Below are 22,205 nucleotides of genomic sequence, written 5' to 3'. Positions count from 1 at the left end.
AGTAGGAGTAACACGGCCTGAGTTTTTGCCTGGTGGCCTATATTTTTCTCTGTGAAATAAGAGTCAAGGTCATCTTCAGTAAGAGTAGAGGAGGTAGGTTAGTGCTTGAGAAGGAAAGGAAGTTTCAAGCAAAGATGTTTCAAGAGAAGGGAAAGGGAGGTAATCTGAGAGGACTAGATACCGATTCCAAATTTCTTACAATTCCTTTATCTGCAGAAGGGTTGTCTGTAGGTCTTCGGGTGGTAAGAGTCCTGCTAATGTTCAGATTGGTGGCATATCCAGGGGAAACTCACCAACATCTCCCTTGTTGTCTCTGTGTTTTCTCTCTTACAGTCAGGACAAGATGGGTCATCCCAGCGGCCTACACCCACCCGCATTCCTATGTCAAAAGGTATGAAAGCAGGAAAGCCAGTAGTGGCAGCCCCAGGAGCAGGAAATCTGACCAAATTCGAGCCTCGAGCTGAGACTCAGTCTATGAAAATAGAGCTGAAGAAATCTGCAGCCAGCAGCGCTACCTCTCTTGGAGGGGGGAAGGGCTGAGGGCAGTGGCTGAGGGGGTATGTCGTGCAGATGCTACCGCTGCTGTGAAAACCAACCTTCGTCTGCTCGTGCCAACTCTTTACGTGTACTAATTTAAGTTTTAAATACCTTGTTTATAAAATAACCAACTAATAGCCATGTGTCTTTCCTATTTTGTGCATTTGTTTTGATGCTGGGGAACAGAACTAATTTGCAAAACTACTGTTTGCCGCTGTGGTTTGTTGAAGACACTGGGCCTGAGGCAGGGCCTGGCCTCTATCTAGTTCTAGTTTTGCTTCTAGCAACTGTACCCATCAGTTAACCATCTGAGCAGGCTCAGTGTTTTCATCAGTAAGAGGTGGGGGCTGGATCACATGCTCTCCAAGGCTGGTTCCCATATTTCCTAATTATAAGCCAAATTTAATAGACCTCGTTCAAAAGTACTTTATTTTTCAAAAATTCTATTATGAAATAAGATATAGTTTAACAATTCTCATTTGCCTCTATCAAATCCTGAATTTGCATTATGTGCTGGAAAAAAAATCACGTAGCTATCACAAGGCCTGGACCTCTAAAATTCTGCAAAAACGAAAGCCTCTGAGATGATTTCAGATAATAATTTGAATGTGAAATAAAGTGGAAATGAAATATGGAATCCTAAAAACAGAGTTTTACTTATTTGTGTGTCTGTGTGTATTATAGAAGTTTTAGCTCCTTCCAAAAGATTCCCAAAATTTCTTTAGCAATAATTTTAGAACCATTAATGTCAGACTCATGCTCTATTCAAATGTACAATTGATTTAAATTGTGGAGTAGTTCGAATAGAGCTGCCAAATGGCCTTTTATAGCTCAACAGAGATTGTGATGGATAGAAAATAGCAGAAAGTAAATTTTGATACGTTAATGCCAAGAAAAAAATGACAAGATGCATAGCTTAATTGAATTCAAATATTTTCCTCAGTTAAGTGTGAACTTTACTTGCAACTATAGAACCAGTTCATGATTTGGGGTGTGTGTGTGTGTGTGTGTGTGTGTGTGTGTGTGAGTGTGTGGTGTGGAGAAGTGAATTATTATTGCTGTCACTTTTATTCACGTTTGAATAATTTTCTTTAATTTTTAAGCATGTTTTAACAAGCATGAAACAGAGTGTGAATGCAAAATGCCAGGTGTATTTGTGACACTAACCATGTTAAAGTGGACATTGTGCTTCATAGTCACAGAACCACAAATGAGTTCAAGGCTGGTAACCCCCAGCTTAGCATATAAGGTGTCATGTAGGCTGCACCTTTGCCAAAATTTTTGAGCCAATTGAGTAAACTTTACAAAAATACAATAATAACAAAGTTACAATTTTTTATTTTCCCATTTTTGAACCATGAGGGCTCCCAAATTACATGGACAGCACCTTCTCTTGATATTTGGGAAAAGGCAGATTAAAAAAAAAAAGATGTTTGCTTAGTTTTTAGCCCATGAATTAACGTTTCATAATAAAGAAGCTCTTCTCTGAGTTATTTTCCACACCATATTTCTTATCACTTGCAGAATTTGGATTTGAATTGTATGTGGTGGTGGTAGATGTAGATACCTTATAGTATTCACATTCACTTTAATCAGATCTCTATTGCGTACTGCTCATCAATTCTTAGCATATGTACGAAAAAATGTTGAGCAACCATGTTAAAGACATGCCATAATAATGAGATTTCAAGATTGGAGAGAGAGAGAGATGTAGAAAAAAGACTATGAAATACAATTTTGGACAAGTTTAAACAAGAGAGCTTGCCACTTAGAGTACTGACTTGTATTTTTTTAAAAAGGGAATTTTTCTTCTTTCATAAAGTGGACATCCAACTCTTTCAAAAATAAGATCATTCACTGTTTTTACTAATGCCTCCTTGGCCTTTGTGAAGTATTTAGTGTTACTGTACCATACCATAATGCATTTGAACAAATGAGGTGTCAAAAGAACCAAACACTGCATTCATTTTGACTCTACCTGCCATTCTTCAGTAACTTTTATCATAATCTCATTGCCACTGCTGCTGTTTTTGCTTTTACCTGCTCACACCATGCTTACTACGCTGTTTCTTCCTGGAAGTCCATACCATCTGCAGGGAGAGTGCTCTGAAGGCTTAAGTGCATGTATAGGAGGTTTAGACATCTAGATCTTGGAAGAGAGCCACCTATAAAGTACAACTGCTAAGAAAACTTGGCAGAACAGCGCATATTCACTTTTCAGAAATGATAAAAAGTAACCACCATGGCAGTTTTTCTTTGTAATTTTAGAACCAACTCTACATTTATTGGATAGCTTTGCTTTAAACCACATATTCAAATAAAATCCACTGGGGATAGGAGGTGGAGCATTAAATGCATTCCAACTCTAGCTTCCATTTGTGAACATACTGTTTTTAAGATGGAATTTAATGTGCTTTTGTAGAAGTAAATGGGATTAAAAGCTTAGAATCTTTTCTGGTCCTGAAATGTATTGTTCAGTAAAGTAAAAGGGGTCTCACCATGGCTGATGTGTACGCTGCTGCTCAGGTCTCACCCTGAAAAACTCCAGGTGGGTGGGGGACTCATGGGTGGGAGGTGTGTGCCATTGCCACAGACTTCAATGTGATGGTGCCTTCTAGGGACATGCAGGGCATAATCTATACCACTACAGAGAAGACACTGGTCCCAGGAATGGTCCCAGAAATGTTCCAATATGGGACACAGCTCTAGGAGTGTTTATCATTTTTTGAAAATGTCAGCTTTACATCTAGGTCACTTGCTTAAAAAGGATTGTATTCAGTTTCTACTGGCGTTACTATTTTATTTCCAGTAAGGATTGGTTGATGGGTGGCAATTGGGCTCTCTCTAGAGATTTTAATGTATTCATTGATGGTGTTACCAGGTCTCTTACTAGAATGTCTTCAAGAAAGAAGTGAAGAAATAGCTTTGATGTGTAGTGTGGAAAGAGTATGATTTCAGGGATGTAGAAACAAGTTCAAGAACGTAAGATGTAAAAAGATTATAATTTCTCATTCCCTCATAGAGTCAGAATACTGAAGGAAGAGTGAGACTTTCCTGACTGGGAAAACCGCAGGGATATAGATAAGAAGAGCACATTTATTTTGGAAGCTGGAAGGCGAGAGAAAGAGGGTGAGGAGATGAACAGAGAGAGGATTTCCCAGTAAATGGGAATGTATGATTGCAAAATTTCCTCAACCTGGATAAAGTTTAGTGTTTCCCCTCTACCTCCTCCTCCTGGGTCTCCTCATTAGTTATGTCTTTGTTCTCTTCTGTTTCAACTTCTCCTTTTCACTTGCCATTTCCACACAGGATATAAATATGCTCTGACCTCTTCCATTTTAGCAAAATTCTTCCTTCAACTGTGCAGTCCTCTGTAGCTATTGCCCTGTCTCCTTCCATGCCCAGGTAAGCTACGAACACAACATATTTCCTGCCTCCATGTTCACACTTCTCATTTATTCTTTAATTACTTTTTGTTTTTATTAAAAAAATTCATATACATAGTTTACATATCAGCCACTGCTAAAAGACAATGAAAACAGATGTTCCTTATCCCTTTCCTCAGTTTTTTTCCCCTAGAGAAAAACCAGTTCCAAATCTTAGCTGTTTCTTCTGGGATTTATTTTGATATTTCTAAATAATGTGCTTGTAGTCTGACTTTTTATTTCCAGAGTTATAGCTTTTGTTTTCCCATTATCTTTTTTTTTTTTTTTTTTTTTTTGTGAGACAGAATCTCATTCTGTTGCCCTGGCTAGAGTACCATGGTGTCAGCCTAGCTCACAGCAACCTCAAACTCCTGGGCTAAAGCAATCCTTCTGCCTCAGCCTCCTGCATAGCTGGGACTACAGGCATGTGCCACCATGTCTGGCTAATTTTTTCTATATTTTTAGTTGTCCAGCTAATTTCTTTCTTTCTTTTTTTTTTTTTTAGTAGAGACGGGTCTCTCTCTTGCTCAGGCTGGTCTCGAACTCCTAAGCTAAAGTGTTCCACCTGTCTTAGTCTCCCAAAGTGCTAAGATTACAAGCATGAGCCACCTTGCCTCTCCCCCATTATCATTTTGATTGTTGAAGATTCAGCCCTCTCACTTGTCCCCTCCCTTCCCTTTTTCCTATTCTCCCAATATGATTATACCAAAATTTTTTTTGAGAAATCAGCAGCCAGCATTTATAAATTTATATATGTTTCTGTTTACAGTGTAAACTTAAATATTGTTCCCTGTGGAGCCAAGTAGTATACTATGATTATGTTCTCCTCTTCTTACCACTTTTCCCCCTTGAAAAGAATAATTGCCTTAATTTTTCATCTGCTTGGTTTTCTATGTGTCTATATGCTTTTCCAAATGCTCCACTAGATCTGCCAAACACCTATCAGTAATTTTTCCAAACACTTAAGCACATCAGTTTCATATTTTTCCTTGAAGGTCTTCTTAGTTCAACCCTCTGCTTCCTTACTCAGTCTGGCCTGGTTGTCCTCTAGGCTTGCTGCACAGTCACTGTCCTTTTGCTTGTGATTAAGCCTCTGTTTCCTTATCTTCTACTTCCTTTATCTATCTATCTATCTAAATATCTATGTTTTGAAGTACATCTTCCAGTGGTTTCTAAAGGGAACCATCCTCCAATAACCTTCCTGGGGCAGGCTTTCTGCATTCTGGGAATAGGTCAGGGGGGTGATATGAGACTTTCTTAGTTCAGGGTTTAAACTTTTACTCCCCTGCATTCAGTCTATGCTGCTGATTCTTGTGCCTAGATTCTAAGGTCAGTTTTTCTAGAAAATAAGCCTCTCATCGCTGGGAAGGGTGAAGGTAGAGTTAGGGTGTGCTCTTCTTCCTCAGTGACCAAGACGTCTAATCTTCTTTGGTTCTCCTTTCACCTCTCTGCCTGCTCTGCCTCAGTCTCCCATGCTGGCTCCTTATTTTATGCATACATGTTAAGGACTGATGTTCCCCACATCTCTTTCAAAAGCAATTTTTCCACTCTGCATGCTTGCTCTGGTTACTTCATATGCACCCATATCTGATGACTCCCAAACCTCTATCTTCAACTGTATATCCAACTTTGTACTATATTATCTCCAACTCAGCTTGTCTAAAAACCACTCTGAATACCTCCCCATTCCTCTTCCCAATCTTCTCTTATGATTCTCCACCTAAGCAGGGGTATCCTGATCTACCCAGTCCCCCAAGCTAGTAATCTGGCAACCATCTAGGCTTCTCCTTTTCCCTCAGCCCTCCAGTAAATTCATTCAGCAAGTCCTACTAAACCTTTTTTTTTTTTTTTTTGAGACAGGGTCTTGCTCTGTTGCAGGAGATAGAGTACAGTGGTGTCATCATAGCTCACTGCAATCTCAAACTCCTGGGCTCAAGCAATCCTCCTGCCTCAGCCTCCCAAGTAGCTGGGACTACAGGCATGTGCCACCATGTTTGGATGATTTTTTTTCTATTTTTTTCTAGAGATGGGGTCTCACTCTTGCTAAGGCTGATCTCAAACTCTTGGCCTCAAGTGATTCTCCAGCTTCTGCCTCCCAGAGTGCTAGGATTACAGGCATGAGCCACCGTGCCAGCCCTAGTCCTGCTTATTCTAACCCGCTAACATCTCTAGTCGCCAAATCCACCTCTCCATTTCCCTCACTGTGGCCTAAATTGAGGTTTTAATTATTTCTCATCTAGGTTACTCTCATACACTCCTAACTGGTCTCATAATCTCCAGACTCAAAACTCTCAAATCTGTTTTCATTTTATTTTCCAAAGTGCAAGTTGATTATATCACTCTTCTATTTGAACTCCCCTCTGCCCCCAAATCTCATTACCTACAGAATATAATGCCAACTCCTTAGAATGGCACTCAAGGTTCCCTGTGACTGAGCTGTTCACCTCCCAATCTTTTGAGCACCTTTCCCTTTCCCTTGGTGAAAGCACAGCACTCCAGGCTTCTGAAATTGCTTGAATATCAAGCCATACCACCTTTCCTGACTTGCTTAATCTGTTCCTTCTCCCTGAATTGCACTTTCTCCTATTTTTCTTTCTGTTGATTGCATCCTTCTCTGTTCAAAATCTCTTATACAAACATTGCCTCCTCTAGGAAGATAAACTATTATTTCAGAATCTATCTTGGGGTTTAAAGGCCTCTCCATTGCTGTGAAAATCTTGGCATTCCCTGTAGAAAAACAAAACTAGCAGCTAAAGAATGGCAGAAAGTTGGGCAAGAAAGAGGTGCTCATGATTTCTCCCCTTGCCACACAGACCTTGTGAGAATGACATGTTAGGAACTAACAAGTCATGTGTGAGAACACAGAGGTAGGGAAATCATGGAATTAGAGGGAATCCAGGTACTGTCATTTTGGAGGGTGAAAGTTACTTCTATTTCCCTCCAAAGGCACAATAGCAGTAGTGGATGCAACAGTCAGGAAGCCTGGATTGGGGAGTTCTTGCCTCTGAAGAACTGCATGTGTGAAGAAGGAGGCCTGAGCGCTTTCTGTGAAGTGCAAACATGACATACACTCATGAATTACAAATGGCCCTTTCCTCACCCTCTCTCACTCCCACAGAGGAGTGTGAAAGGTACTTTAGGGAACAAAGTTTCAGGGGTTTGTCATAGTCTTCAAGTTCATGTAGCACCCTCAAAATAGAACAGAGAGGCTCTCATTTTAAATGACCAAACAGCACTAACAGGCAGGATTTACATTTAGGATAGACACCGCAGTGAACATCCAGAGAAGGAGGGTTGCTGAACAATGGACGAGATACCCGAGAGGACTGAAAACCAGGAGACTCTCTTCCACCACAAAAAGGCTGGGTACCCTTTGGCAAATCACTTTATCTTGGATTATGGTCTAGCATTGAGCTATAATCTTTTAGGATTCTGGCATTCGCTCTTATAGTCATAATATGGTATGCTTCACTATTATTTAGCAAGCAATGTACACGATGCCACCACAACACTTTTCCTAAGAATGAATGATTAGCTGCTTATCTGGTAAAAGCACTTTTGGCCTCTCTACTTGTGCTAATGTTAGGTATGTACAAAATCACAGAGCTGGTTAGAACTGAACCAGAACTTAGAGATCAAGGGGATAATTATCTCTATTATTAAAGAGGAAAAACGACAATGACAATTAAAAAAAACCAAAGATAAGAATCAAAAGCAATAATAACAACAAACACCCGAGGCTTAGAGATGTCTAACCATCATTTTAATGATTAAGCCAGAATCAAAAATCATTTATTCAGTTTCTCCCAGTACATTATCATTTCATATGATGAAACTACTTCAAGTGAGCATTCAAGAATATATTTAAACATAGACTAAAACATTCACACTCATTAGATCAAAATAATAATGCCAAATGATTTTGAGCTACTGAGATATCTACATAGAAACTATATGTGAAAAAGTTCTTATAACAATTGTTGATGAATAGTTGTCCCCACCTAAAAAGTGCAATGACTTCAGTTTTCACACATAATGTTATTTTCCGTGCTATTCTGTGACCAGCCATAGACTTAGAACAATCTAGGCAGTTAGCATCTGCGTCCAAAAAAGTACAACCTGAGCAGTCTTGGCTCAAATACCCATTTTTCCATCATTTTGGTTTTACTTATGTAAAAACTAAATGATTGAAAAATAGAGAACTGGTTCAAATTTGCTTGTGTCTACAAATCAGCAATCCATTTCAGAGAGCTACAGATTAGGTTGCCCAAAAAAGAAGTTATCGGTTATACCTGTGATTATTGGTAACTCCTGCAACCTGGGGAGGAAAGGGGATGATTTGGGCTGATGGTGGAATGGAAAATGTTTTGGAAAGAAGCAAATAAACTATTAGGTGGTTAAGAAACCCCAAGTGAGTTTATATCATCTGGTTCAAAAGTTTCCTAGAAAAAATGGCAGAACTGATTATCGGAAGTATTTTTAATTAGCTGAGCTGAATCCAAAAGAAGGAATACAAGTCCAAGTTAACAGAGGAAGTTTCTTGAACTTCCTATTTAAAACAGATGTTTTAACAGAACTCTGATTAATTTCTGAATGTGATAATAACAGGACAGAACCCTGAAGCAGTTTATGAAAATGAGAAATTTAAAAGTAAACAATAACTAGGCACTTCTATTTGTAGAAGGTGTATGGAATGTAGGACATTTTTGCAGTGGATAGACTGTCCTGAGGGGAGCAGGTTCAAGCTGAGCTTTGGTAGCTGGAGAGGAATAACAGCACTGCCCTAAGCCTCTAGGCAGAGGCCCTGGTGGGTAGGAAGCCACAGAACATGGGAGGCAGGCTATACATAGGCCAGCCAAATTGAGGCAAAATCCAAGAGGATATTTTTTTTCCTGTAATTTGGTGTAGAGTTTCCTGTAGATGAAGCAGTCTTTCTTTGCTGATGCAACGTCCTGCTACACGTTGAACTTCTGCTATGTTTTGTCTTTTGTGTGTGAACTTAGGAGCTAGCTAATAAAGAGATATGGTCTCACTTACTAGAGCAGATTTTTAAAATTCAGAGCTCAGGTGTTCCCTTGCAGAGAGTTTGGCAGAGTATAAACATATGCACTGCTAGGGAGGGAGGTATTCACTTTTCAGGGAGTACGTCTTTCCCGCTCTACAGCCAAGGAGCTCTCCTGGGAGGAAAGAGAATTCCAATTTGTTGTGAGTTTACCCCACTCTGCACTCAAGAGACATTCTCCCCCAAATTTCTCCCAAAATCCCATCTCACACACACAGCTTTGGATCTGAAGTTATCTGGATGGCCAGTAGTTTTTGGATATTAGCCAAGGAGGATGAGTACTTAGTAAGGTCACAAATCAAGTGTAATTAGGCATTGATAATATGTTGAACTTCCTTACCATGGAAGTTATTTAATAGCTAGTGTAATAAAAGAATCAATATGCCACATCATCGCACAATAATGTTATAATAACACACTTAATGCGTTAGCTGAAGTTTCTTAAGGAAAAAACCATCAAGATAACACCAGAGAGAAACATATAGGAGAAAATGTCTGTAAGTGCATTTTGGTAAATTGTTAATGTCAAAGATATATAAAAACCCAATATCTCCCATATGTATATGTTCATTAAGATTTAGAAGTTTTTTTTCCTTCCAGTTAGAAAAAAAGGAAATTGTATTAATGTCTGCATATCAGAGGGCTCCAAATTTAATTGCTTGACCATTTTAAGTTTGCTGAAAGAAGTGGTAACTAACTATGGTCTTTGGTTCCAATCTGCCTATTAAATGTTCTATAAATCACTAATGTCAGAAAAATGATATTGATAAAAAGAAAAATTATGACAGGATTATACCTGATTTTACTGAGGTCATGTTAAAGGCCCCAAATGACCTATATTTGGGTCTTGCTCTAGGAGGAAATGAAAACACAGTAAAATTTGGAATAAAATTTGCTCACTGACTCTGTAACTTCAATAAAATTTATAATGCTATTTTATTGTACTTTATATAAAAAAACAGGAAGAGACTTGGGAATTCTGCCTCTGAACCTTTTTAAAAAAAATACAAATACTGTCATCAATTTCTAAAGCATTAATAATTTTTTCTGGCAACTGTGGACTCCATGTGCAGCAGATATTTTTGCTATATAATAAGTTATTTCAAAATTTAATGGCTCAAAGCAATATTGCCATTAAAAATTTCTCACAATTTTATGTGTTGGCTGGGTGATTCTTATATGAGTAAATTCAGCTGAAATTTGGGGAAAACCTAGCTAATAAGCAACTATACACTTAATAAATCTGTTGAATAAGTTTCAATTAATAGACCCATTATCATATATATCTTGTCTCACTATCTCTAGAAATGAGATGAAATATGTCTCCATGTATATAAAATGGTCTTAATAGTATTCTTTTAAATAAAGTTTATGTACATAAATATTAAATACCATCTCTTATTATTAAAGTAGAATTTATATAAAATAACTCTTATTTGGCATTAGCAAATATTTCTGGGACATTCTATATGATAACATAATTTGATTAATAGCATTAGCATACATACCATGTATGGATTACCAGTTTGCTAATTTAAATATAATAATTAAACGTAGTGGTCCAGTCAAGACATTGTTTCTTCTATGTATGGACCCTTTTGCCATATCTATTTTCACCAAATACTAATTTTAAAAAGCTATTATTATTATGGAGCTTTCAAAATGCTAGGATTAAGAGAAGGCAACTCCAGGAATCTACAGGTTTGCATATTCAAGGAGAAAGAAGAAGGTATTTTAGTACTACAACATGTCAACCCTGCAAGAGACTTTAGAGATGATCTCTAATACCCTATTTTGTATGTAGAAACAAAGGCACAAGATTTCTGAATTACATCCACAGTAAGAACAAGTCTGATTTTACTCTTTTTCTATGCTTTCTTAAGGAAAGGAAATTAAAGATACTTTAATTTTACCAGGGGGATTTGAGACCTAGGTCATTTTACTCTTTAAAACCTACTACAGAAATTTTTAAAAAGTAGTGAGAAATAGCATTTTAATATTGGATGGTAATTATTAACTACATAATGTTTAATTAGTGTTTTCATTTTTTTTCCTAAAGATTTTGATATATTTTTAGCCATTAAAGGAGTTGAAGCTAGGACTATTTTTCAATGAAAAAAATAAGATAATTTTTAAGGCTTTCTGGTATTGCAAAATATTGTCTGTATGTTTTAAAAGCTTTATAAAACCTTGATAGCTAAATATTCTTAAGTATATAAAACATTTATATATTTTGTTTTACTTTCTTATCTGTTTTATCTCAAATTCAAGCCAAAAGGCTGAGGGAAAAAAATGGAAATATCTCCACCTACTGGTAATCATGAGGTAAAGTTAATGAAACCAAATTAAGACAATTCCTTCCTTCCTTCCTTCCTTCCTTCCTTCCTTCCTTCCTTCCTTCCTTCCTTCCTTCCTTCCTTCCTTCCTTCCTTCCTTCCTTCCTTATTTCCTTCCATTCTTTTTCCCTTTATTTATATTTTTTGGCAAATTTATGTTTTATTTGTATATATTCATGGGGCACGTGCAATTTTGCTACATTGATCTATTGCCTTGTGGTGATATCAGAGTTTCTTCAGTGCATCCATCACTGAAGCAATGCATATTGTACCCAACAAGCAACCTCCCATCATCCACCCCCCAACCCCCACACCAACATTTTCTTTTTGACAAACGATCATCCACTGTGCATAATTACCATGAACGTATAGATCTATAATAAAAGATGGAATAATGTGATTTGGGGAAAACATAGCTAATAGCTATGTTTACTTATCACATTAACTGCCATGCGAGTTGCATTTAACTCATGCACAGAAAACAATAAAAAAAAAGTTTTCATTAAATTAGAAAGGATCGTTTTGTTTTCAAAGTTTTTATTCTATTTTCATAATAAAGCACCATGGCCCCAAGGCAGAAAATTTTTTTTCTAGTATGGCAGTCAATGTGTTATGTGGCAGTATATGTTAACTACCTAAGTAAAACTAAAACAAATAGTAGGCATTTGAAATTAAATTGAAAATAATTAGTGGAAGTTTCCTCATGCTATCGATAGACCCTGATATAACATTTTGCACTCAAAACATATGCCATATGTTGACAGGGAGGTAACAAATTTTTCAGGTGGAGAAACTATTTGAGGCTTAGGTACTTTCTTTACTCTGTTCTGTATATAATCTCAGGGATGGCAGGACTCTGTTTCACTATAATCACCAATGTAGTTCCATGCCTAGCACAGTATACAGTCTCAATAAATAGTGCTTGAATGATAGAATAAAAAAAGTGATGATGACATATGTTCATGAAGGCATTAATGTTAATATAAAAGAAAAACCAACAAAATAAATATAATTATTACATATTCACCATGGGGCTGGACTATTCTAATTACTGTCTCAATCTATTTTTAATTTGTTTTTATGAGAATGAATTTAAATTTAAAAGCATATAGAGTTATGCAAAAAGAAGCAGTTAGAGACAAAAGTGAGTCATCTGTATTTATTGACTTCTTAGGAATAAACAATGACTATCTCCTTATTAAAACACCAAACCATACACAATAAAAAAGAAATTAAAGGGGTGTGGATATTGTTCTGATCAGAATGAGTTTGGCTGGGAGAATAGAGTTACTTCTAGAAATAGTCTAGTTTCCCATTATGGGGCTTGTATATGGTAATGATTATTTTTGTGTTCAGTTCTTTCCTTGGTTAAAACTGACCTAATATTTTTAGAATATTAGACATGGCTTCAAAAGGGCTTTACGAATTTTGAGGGTAAAGCATATACCAACGTAAAGAAGTTACCCAAGAACAGTAAAATACTGCAAGAGACCCTAACAGGTTCATGTAGTTGTTTTTGTTTGTTTGTTTTGTTGTTTAACATCTATGGTCTTTTAGTGAAATGATGTGGTATTGATTCTTAAATAAACTACTGATTTGAATTTCAGTTTAATTGAAAATGCCATATCTTTCTTTTCTTTATAGAAAGCATCATCATTCACCAGTTACGCATGAACTCCAGATGAAATGGTAAACCAAGCACATACTGGGTGTGTGTACTTCCTTTGAATCCCTGTTGAATGGATAGTGTTTCTACAACCCTCAATCATCACTAAAGTCCGCCATGCTACTGATCACCACTGGAAATATTTTACTAGTTCCAGTGATTTTTGTTTTTTTTTTGAGAATATGATGTAAAAGGTGGAAATGGTGTTGCTGATTATATGAAAATATGTAGCAAGAGCATTTCAATCTTTGTGCCAAAAGAAATTTCTCTTCCTTTTGCAAAGCCTTCAGGTCCATGGGCACATGCTATGTAATTTATTTTTATAATACATTTTGTAATGTGATTTTTTTTTCCCTAAAGTGTTTCCTTTCTCATAGTCTGTGGCACATATATCTGTAGAATACACTGTCAGTTCTTCAAAGTATTTGTATTGTTGTGTTCAAAATGGTAATCTATTAATTATTTTCTTTATATCAATTTGTTATTCCTAAGGAAAAGAAAGTACAACACTGCATTTCCAGTTGTAAATTCAAGAGGTAAAACTTAGAAGCAGGAGATTCTGGAAGAGATTTTATTATTGCTTGTTCAGTGCTATGGTTCTGATCATGGTTCAATACTTACAAATAATGCTCTGACTTAAGAGCTTAATGTTAAATACTTCAAACCAATCTGTAAAGTTGCTCTTTCTGTTGTTTTGGGCCAAAAACCCTGGATGAATTGATTTTCATATGGGACAAATTCATAAAAGGAGATGTACCAGTTTAACCAGTATGGGTAATAGAAACAGCTTCTACTGACAGTTCAATTATATTTCTGTTTGCATTATTTATATGTACAAGACTTATAAATAAGAGCTGTGATATCAAGATATTTCTCACAATTTAACCCAATGAAAGCTTGAAAACAACTGACCTAGATATGTCAGCATCTTTTAAAAAAATTATAAGAGAAATCCTAGGATAAATAACTTTTTTCCCTTGATTTTGACAGATTTTCATAACCACATGTAGGTTATATTCTTTAAAGATAAAAAGCCTAACATGCATTACTCAAATCTCAACATCAGAACTGCTGTTAAATTCAGGTTTATGTGACAATGTGCATCCAAAGTCTACTTGAATCCCTAGTAATGTAGTTTTTTTTAGAAGACTATAAATGTGGATATATTACCAATAAGGTCTTTAAAGATAACTTTAAAGTTAAATTAAAAGTTGACACAATAGTTTCTGAATATGGAAATCAAGTATCATGTAACTTTACTGAGATTAAAGAGAGAATGCTTCCGAGTGTCACAAGGGTAGCTGAAAGCCACACAAAGAATACTGTTGGCCCATTTCTCCGGTTCACAGGTTGTGCCCAGGTTTATAGGTACACAGAGGGGAGTCCACTCTGAGTCTGTGGAAGCTGGATTTCTTTCCCTAGCTAACCCTGGAGAATTTTAAGGTATGCCTTGTGGAATTGGCAAGTCATATTCACCATGTATCATCAATTAAATATTTTATGTTAAAATTATTTTTGATTTTTCAAAGTAAAAGAAATGCTACAGTAGGCTTGTCCTAGCTTAAATGATTGTGAAAGCATCACATAATCTTCTGGAGTTTTGATTTCTGACAAGAAAACTAGAGTGTGTATGTGTGAAGATTTTTAAAATTTTTGTTACTGGGTTTTGTTTTCTGAAAATGTTGAAACTGTAATGATATTTTCAATTAGAAAAGAGTTTTACTTAGTATTGTTATATTTTTTGACTCACAGTTAAGTTCCTTATTTGGTAATGTTTATGCCTCTGATGGCAAAAATATTCTGATCTATCATAGATTAGTATTTGAAGCAAGTAACTTTTCCCCCATTTGTAGGAATTTTATTACACTTATAGTGAAAAGGCTAGAGGATAAGATTTTATATACTTCTTGACTACAAATTGAAATATTACAAGTAATTTATGTATATTTGGATCTGAAGGGTTTTTTTCCCCTCCTGAATTTATAATGAAATTTGGTTCTTGCAAGAACAGTGAGGATGATGATGCAATCAGAGTCATTTAGATAGATGTTGAGATTTTCTCTGTCCATGTTATGATTGAGTCCTCTGTTGAAACCCAAATACAATCTGAGTGACAGATGAGGATAAGTAATCAGATTCATTTTGAAATAAGAAAATATGCAAAATGAGCAGAAAATAGAAAACACTGGTCATATCCTTATCTAGTGAATAAGGAAACGAGATCATAAATACTCACATCCCTATGCAATTGAAAAAACTGCCCTCACATGCAATTCTGGTACTATCCTAGACTCACATAATTTGTATATCTTTTTTGCAAATCAACCTCAATCATCAATCTGAACGAGAATCATCTTTGAATGGAATAATTGTAAATGTTTTCTGAAATATAATTATAATCAGTGTTTCTAGTTAAAGGCATAATTGAACTAATCCATTATTTTACCCTTTTTGATAAGAGTGTTTTCTGAGGGTATCTTCTGCAGAGATTTTTTTTCAAGTATTTTATAAAATGTTCAGGTTTGACAAAGATAATGAATAGAATAAATATACCAGGTATCAGATGCCTGGAATATTCACAAAATGTGAAAAATTACTTATATCTAAGGACAACCATAAAAAAAAAATTCATGGTGCGGAATTTCTAGTTTAAGCATTAATAAAGACACCAACACTACTGAAATAATTAACAGCTTATAAAAATCAGTTCTAGAGCAAGAGTAAATGGTGTATTAGGCAACATAATGTTTTTGCCTTTTTTCCTAATGCTGTGTTTGAATTTTCCTGGAAATGAATTTAAAAAATAGCAAAAGTAGGGTGTGTTAATGAATCTGACAAATAACAAATCTAAAAGTAGCAAAACTGCAAAATGGAAGTTTAAAAAAACATAATTGGCACCTCAGGCATACGTCCCCCAGTATTACGCCTCTGTTAAAAATGCTAATTAGAAGGAAAAGGAGGAAAAGAATAAAAATTGCTGTAATAAACTTACAGAAACTGAGAGAATTTGGTGGAATTAACTTTGACCTAGTGATCATTAATTTTTTTTCTTAAATTTTCAGCATTTACTGCATAACTATGTGATGACAACTGTTTGTTACCTAGGAGAAATGCTGTAGATTCATCAATTTGAACAGAAATGTTTGTAGATGCCATAACATGATACATTTATTTTCTGGTATTGTTTTTTGTTTATGCTATTTGGGGGACTTTTACCTTACCATCACAGATTTTGTTATTTTAATAGTGCAGAACTGTATTTATTTAATCTAGATTTTGTTTTAAAAATATCAGGTGTTAGCTTCTCTAAGAGGCTTACAGTGTGATCAGATATACTTAGAGTTCTTGCAGGTTTAATGGATTTTCAAAAGCAAAAGAGTACATTGAAAAATTTTAGAAATATCTATTTTCACACCATTCTTAATTTGTCTCCTTTAAATTTCATAAAGTATATAAGAAATTTATTATTTTTCACTGAAGCCAAATGAATTTATGGATATGTGCTTGTCTTTTATATGAATGTAATATCCTGTTCTCAGTTCTTCACAGGTTATTGAAATTATTTAACCAACTAAGGCATCTTCTGTGTTACTTCCAAAGTCAACTATGTTTATCAAAATCTCACTAGAGTGTGAGAAAAATAACAATTGTAACATTAAAGCATTGTGCAATATTCTTTTTTGAGTTGGAACATAATATTCATAAAATTAAAATCATTTGAAATGAGTACACAACCATCTTTGTATTTAAAATCATTTGCTTTAAAAGTTTTCACTTCTGCATTTCGTATTTTCTTAAAAATATGGTGTCTTTCACCATGGTTAAGCAGATACGGTATGCAGGGCTGCCAAAACAAGGGATGCTTTTCCTATCCATTACACCACAGTTTGATACTTTAGTAAGATGACAGTTGTAAGACTCCAAGAAATGGAAACTGGCTAAAGGGTTTCCTCACCTCTTTATCCTCACCAAATGCATCATCAATCAACATTCAGATATTACTCCACTGCTGCTGCTGGTAATCTAAAGGTAGATCATTCAGACCAAATGCCCTCGAGGTTTTGCCAGCAGTCCACAGCCCAGCCTCTCGAGAGGCAGTTGGGTAACGATTTCCACAAAGTGGCCTGGGAGTGAGGGTGGAGCTGTGTTCTGACCCCTTTTATTAATATTTATCAGTCCTGTGCCAGATGTGGTGACCCACAGACCCTTAATTGGGACAAAGGAATGGGTTTCTCTTGTTTATCATTGAAAGATATACCTATCAAAAAAGCAGGCAAGGATGCCATCTAAACCGAGATGCTTTTTGCAGGTAAGTTGCAGATGTTAGGAGTTCTTGCCCACAAGTTGGCTTTGTGGCCTGTCCTCCTGGAGAAGTGGAATCTTTCGTGCACATGGTTTAAGAAAACTAGCCGAAAGTTATCGTCTGTTAATTCCATGATTTTTCAAGGAGTTCAGGCTCTTAAATGGATTTCCCCTTGAGCCCTGGGCTAAAGTCATCTTTAATGAGCAAGAGGCTTTTCCCTTGGGTAGCAAAACCAGAGGAACTTGGTTGGGCCCCATGTTTGTTGGCAATAGGGCATAATGCACAGTACTTTGCTTTTTAATGTCATTAAAACCTGCTTTTGAAATCTGTATTTACAAAGAACCTATGAAAGATGCCAACACTGAGGCCTCCCTCTGAGTGGATTACTTGGGGCAACCCTCACTGGCTTGGCTGCTGCAGGCACAACAACCCGATCCACAATGTGTCGGAATCCACCTACTTGGAATTCACAGATAATTCTTCTTCTTCTTTTAAAGACAACCAATCATCCCTTAGTTTCCCCTGGCATTATCCCCAGTATTTCTTTCAGAGATAAGCATTTCTAAGGTAAAAAACCTTTTTCTTTCTTCCAGGAGCTCATTTGTCCCATTCTACCTCATATCGACTGATGTTGGTGTACAAAGCTGTTTCCCCGGTTTGTAAGCTTCTTAAAAGCAGTGCTTGCATATCCAGTACAAGGCACTGGACAAATGTTTGTCAAGGCACTTAATTTCTGCTAGGAAGTGGCCTTTTCATACCCTTCCTTCAACCACCCTGTTTTCCCCCTGTATTTGAAGACCTTTTCCATGACTACAACCATATTGTCTTCTTTGGTCTTTCTGGCTCTCAGTGCAGTTCTTTCTCCTCATTGACAGCAAGGCATATGTTTAGTCAAAATGGCAGGGTGTTTTATAGGCACCTAATTATTGACACCTAATCCCAAAGGGTTGCTCCTTCAGGGGCAGTAACACAAGTCAAGGTATTCTGTGCCAGATTTTCACCAGCTGGTTCTGGTTGTTGAAGCTTCCCTTGAAGAAACCTCTATGCACACTGAAGGTTTCAGAGGCAGATGATCTGAATTAAACAAGACCCTCAATTATCACTCAATATCAAGGAAGATATGCTCTCTACAAAGACAAGAGCCTCATCAGGCCACAAGACGGTTTACGTTACTTTAATGAGAGAGGTGTGCTCATTTTCACTTCACAGACACTGAGCATTGGTTCCCACATGGAGCATCGGTGCAAGCAGGCAATGAGACAAATGGACTACATAAACTAACAAACTGAATATGTCCTGGAAATGGAGGATGCCAGACGTCTGTTTCCATGGCAACCACAACCTGCTAAGATCTTGCTTGAGAAAAAGAACACAAACATCCAAGGTACAGAGTCTTAGCATTTGTAGTACGTATAGCATAAAACTCAACTTTCTCTATTCCTCTAGGTGGAGAACCACAGTATCACTCCAATCATAATTCTTATTTCCTCACAGTTTAGTTTTGACATCATAAAGGGAATGAGGTGTGACACCTCCTTGGAGCTCCTATAACGCTTTGTACACACATCTGATAGGGCACTGACCTCATTATAGTTCAATTGTTTGTCTGCAGATTCTCTCCCACTAAAATGTGGATTCATTGAGAGTAGCTCAGGTCAGTTCAACAAGATTTATCAAGTACATTTTACAGCGTAGGCACTTGGCCAGGTGTTGGAGATTTAGAGATGAATAAAAACAGTCTTTGACCTTGAAGAACTTATGTCTAGTCAGAAAAACATGCAAAAGCACATATTTTTAAATAATATATGGTAAGTGAAAGGGCAGAGACATATAAGTTGCCTTGAGCAAAGAGAACAGCTCTTACCTCCACCCAAGAGGTCAAAGAAATATTCCCCAAAATGGCTACTGACCTGAATCTTGAAGGCTGAGCGGGAATTAGCTAGCAAGGCAGTTTCAGCATAGGTAGGGTCAAGTAAGGGAGCAGTGCTTTGCTGAGTGACTGGGCTAAGGAAGCGAACATAGTGAGTGCAGATTACTTCTCCCAGAAGACTCAGTGACAATAAAAACGATGTTGTGGAACAGTTTGTTGAACCCCTACCTTGTGCCTCATAGCGTCTTGGCCAGAGGGAAGTCCTTGGTCTTGGCCTTTGTTGTCGTAAAAATTTAGTGCCATTGACTAAAAAATGTGTTTCACTTCTGAGGCTCAACAAAAGTTGACTTTCACATTTAAGCCCATTTTGTAGAGGTCCTTCTTCAAGAATAAGTTGGAGTTATTTTAAAGAAATGAGTAACTTTATAGGTAGTAGTGACTCAAGTGTTTCAAAAAACAAATCACGATGAAATGCCCTCCGCCTCCCCAGACTTCCAATAATTTAAAACTTAGAAAAATAGAAAAGTGTCAGTTTAAAATAAGTATAAAAACAGTCCAAACATATGATTTATAAGGGACTAGCATTTTTTAAAGATCAACTTTGCTCTATCTGTTGATGATTCTCACGGACTAAGCTTAGCCTCTTCCCACCTCCATGCCCCCTTTTTAAATAATTAACTTCACGTTATACATGTAACAGATGTCAGTTGGCTGTCAACCTAGAGATAGCAACATCATATTTGAAGAAAAGATCTTATCTATAATTGATGGCACCTACTGAAAAAATAGGTGCCATGGAGATGTAATCAACTGAGAGATTCTATGTGGTAGAAGTCGTGAAGTCTGAAGTCTCATTAGAATTATATTCTTTCATTTACAGAAAGTGTGAAATTATGAGAAATGAAACCTTGATTTCTTTCCCTTCCAAAACAAAATTCTTAGGCTGTCTACTAAGGAATTTTTGTGTCATTGCTTGTCCCTCTACTGACACTAATCATTAAAATATCTTGTTTGACTTGTATTTCTGATTACTGACTGGTTATGCAAGAACTTGTAAAATCTTTCATCATGCCAATGACTTTAATCAGACAATCTCTCAATGTGAGAACAAAAGTATTTTCTTAAATATTTAACTGAAAGAATTCAATAAATATACTACATAAAAATCAGGAAAAGATCAATTTTAAAAAATAACTTTTCAAAACCAGTTTGAATCGATCTCTGATGCAGTAAATACAGGAAATTATACAAATCCTACACCACTCTTTCTCCTGAAAGTCAGCTGCTATGGTTAACTGAACAGGAGAAAAAAAAAATCTTTTTAAACAAGCAAAAATACAACCCAGTCACTTGAAGCAATTTGAACCATTGCCAGTCACTTTCTCATGTTGGCAGAAACTATGACATATTTCTCAGGCCTCTTCAATTTACTTAAACATCCTTAAGTTACGGATGTGAATGAAATGGTTTGAATACGATTAGAAGCAGGAGAGCTAAAGCATCACCCAACATCAAAAGAGCACAACAAGCAAATCTGTGTGGCAAATCTATTTTGGCCAAACAGTAAAAAGACCATTTTAGGCCAGGCGTGGTGGCTCATGCCTGTAATCCTAGCTCTCTGGGAGGTCGAGGCAGGCGGATCGTCTGAGCTCAGGAGTTCGAGACCGGCCTAAGCAAGAGTGAGACCCCTATCTCTACTAAAAAAATAGAAAGAAATTAGCTGGACAACTAAAAAATATATTAAAAAAAAATTAGCCGGGCATGGTGGCACATGCCTGTAGTCCCAGCTACTTGAGAGGCTGAGGCAGGAAGATTGCTTGAGCCCAGGAGTTTGAGGTTGCTGTGAGCTAGGCTGATGCCACAGCACTCTAGCCTGGGCAAAAAAAAAAAAACAAAAAACAGTTTCAATTTCCTCTTCCTCATTCCTTAAGTAATTCAACAGTTATTCTTCTACGTTTTTTTCTTCTATTTTTCTGATTACCTAGTTCAGTGGCATAACACAGAAATTGAACTAAACAATGAAAATTGTGTAAAACCTCCCCTCCAAACGCTAAACATATACACCTTTTCAGATAGTTGGTTTTGCATATATTCTATCATTTTGGATTCCCTTTTATGTTTGGACTCATGCATTCACTGCATATTTAGTATGTTGATGTGATAGCAACAAATGTTATTTAGCCACATAGATTCCACTTTTACCAGGGATCAGTAAGTGAACAATCACTTGAAAATACAAATGTTATCTAAATGTATCATCAACATACACACACACTAGTTACTCTTAGCAACCACGGTTTGCAAATGCATACACTGGTAACCCATTTTGAGGACAACCATCCTCCTTTGTTGCCCTAGAATGCTGAACAACACTTTTTAAAATTCCTACTTCAGCAGATTAAATGAATAACTACCTAGTAAGGACTATCATAAAACAACGTGTGACCAAGGAAATCATAAAATTCTGAGTCCCTTGAGATAATGATGTAGAGATGAAAAAAATGTGTTAGCTGAGTAAAGAAGCATATTGTGGTGGCAGAGCATAGTAGTGAAAAAAGAAATGGAGGGATATCCAGAGATCTGGAAAAACAACTTCATCCATTTGTGCCTCATCTGAAAATACAAGTTTTAGGCAAGAATCTAATGAAGCTTTCAGTTCTGAAAGTCTGTTTCCGTCAAAATGGAATTTCTAATAAAAGAGACAAGGAGTTAACTCATCTTTCCTATCAACAAATAAAACCAAAGAAAAAGGAAACACATAAATACATCATGAACATTCAGATCCCCAGGACAACAAAAAAACCCAAAGGCAAAATAATTGACCATTTATACAGAATGTTGGAATAGCAAATCAGGGAACTAACTATCAAATGCAGTGGGTATGATGATATAGATACAAATGCGGAGAACAACTTGCCTTACATGTAGCTGATGCAAAAGCCAAATTCTGCAAAAATATTTAAAGAGGTTTATTCTGAGCCAAATATGTACAACCATGGCCTGGGG

General features: G+C 36.5%; 1 protein-coding gene across 2 annotated transcripts in view; it reads left to right on the top strand.

The window, feature by feature from the left end:
• FILIP1 (filamin A interacting protein 1) overlaps nt 1-15,248 on the top strand; it is a 167,671-nt gene extending 152,423 nt beyond the window's left edge. Inside the window, exons 6-7 of one of the 2 annotated variants that reach the window (XM_045543906.1) lie at nt 334-391; nt 13,005-15,248. In XM_045543906.1, the coding sequence (XP_045399862.1) occupies nt 334-391; nt 13,005-13,045 (99 nt within the window). In that variant the 3' untranslated portion in view covers nt 13,046-15,248. Of the gene's footprint in view, nt 1-333; nt 675-13,004 lie in introns of those variants that run through there. The other variant, XM_045543905.1, reaches the window with a different exon arrangement.
• The last annotated feature ends 6,957 nt before the right edge of the window (nt 15,249-22,205 follow it).

The sequence above is a fragment of the Lemur catta genome, chromosome 2, assembly GCF_020740605.2.
Source record: "Lemur catta isolate mLemCat1 chromosome 2, mLemCat1.pri, whole genome shotgun sequence".
Lineage (NCBI taxonomy): Eukaryota > Metazoa > Chordata > Mammalia > Primates > Lemuridae > Lemur > Lemur catta.
Note: the sequence above shows the minus strand (reverse complement) of the source record. Positions and strands in the feature narration are given on the sequence as shown.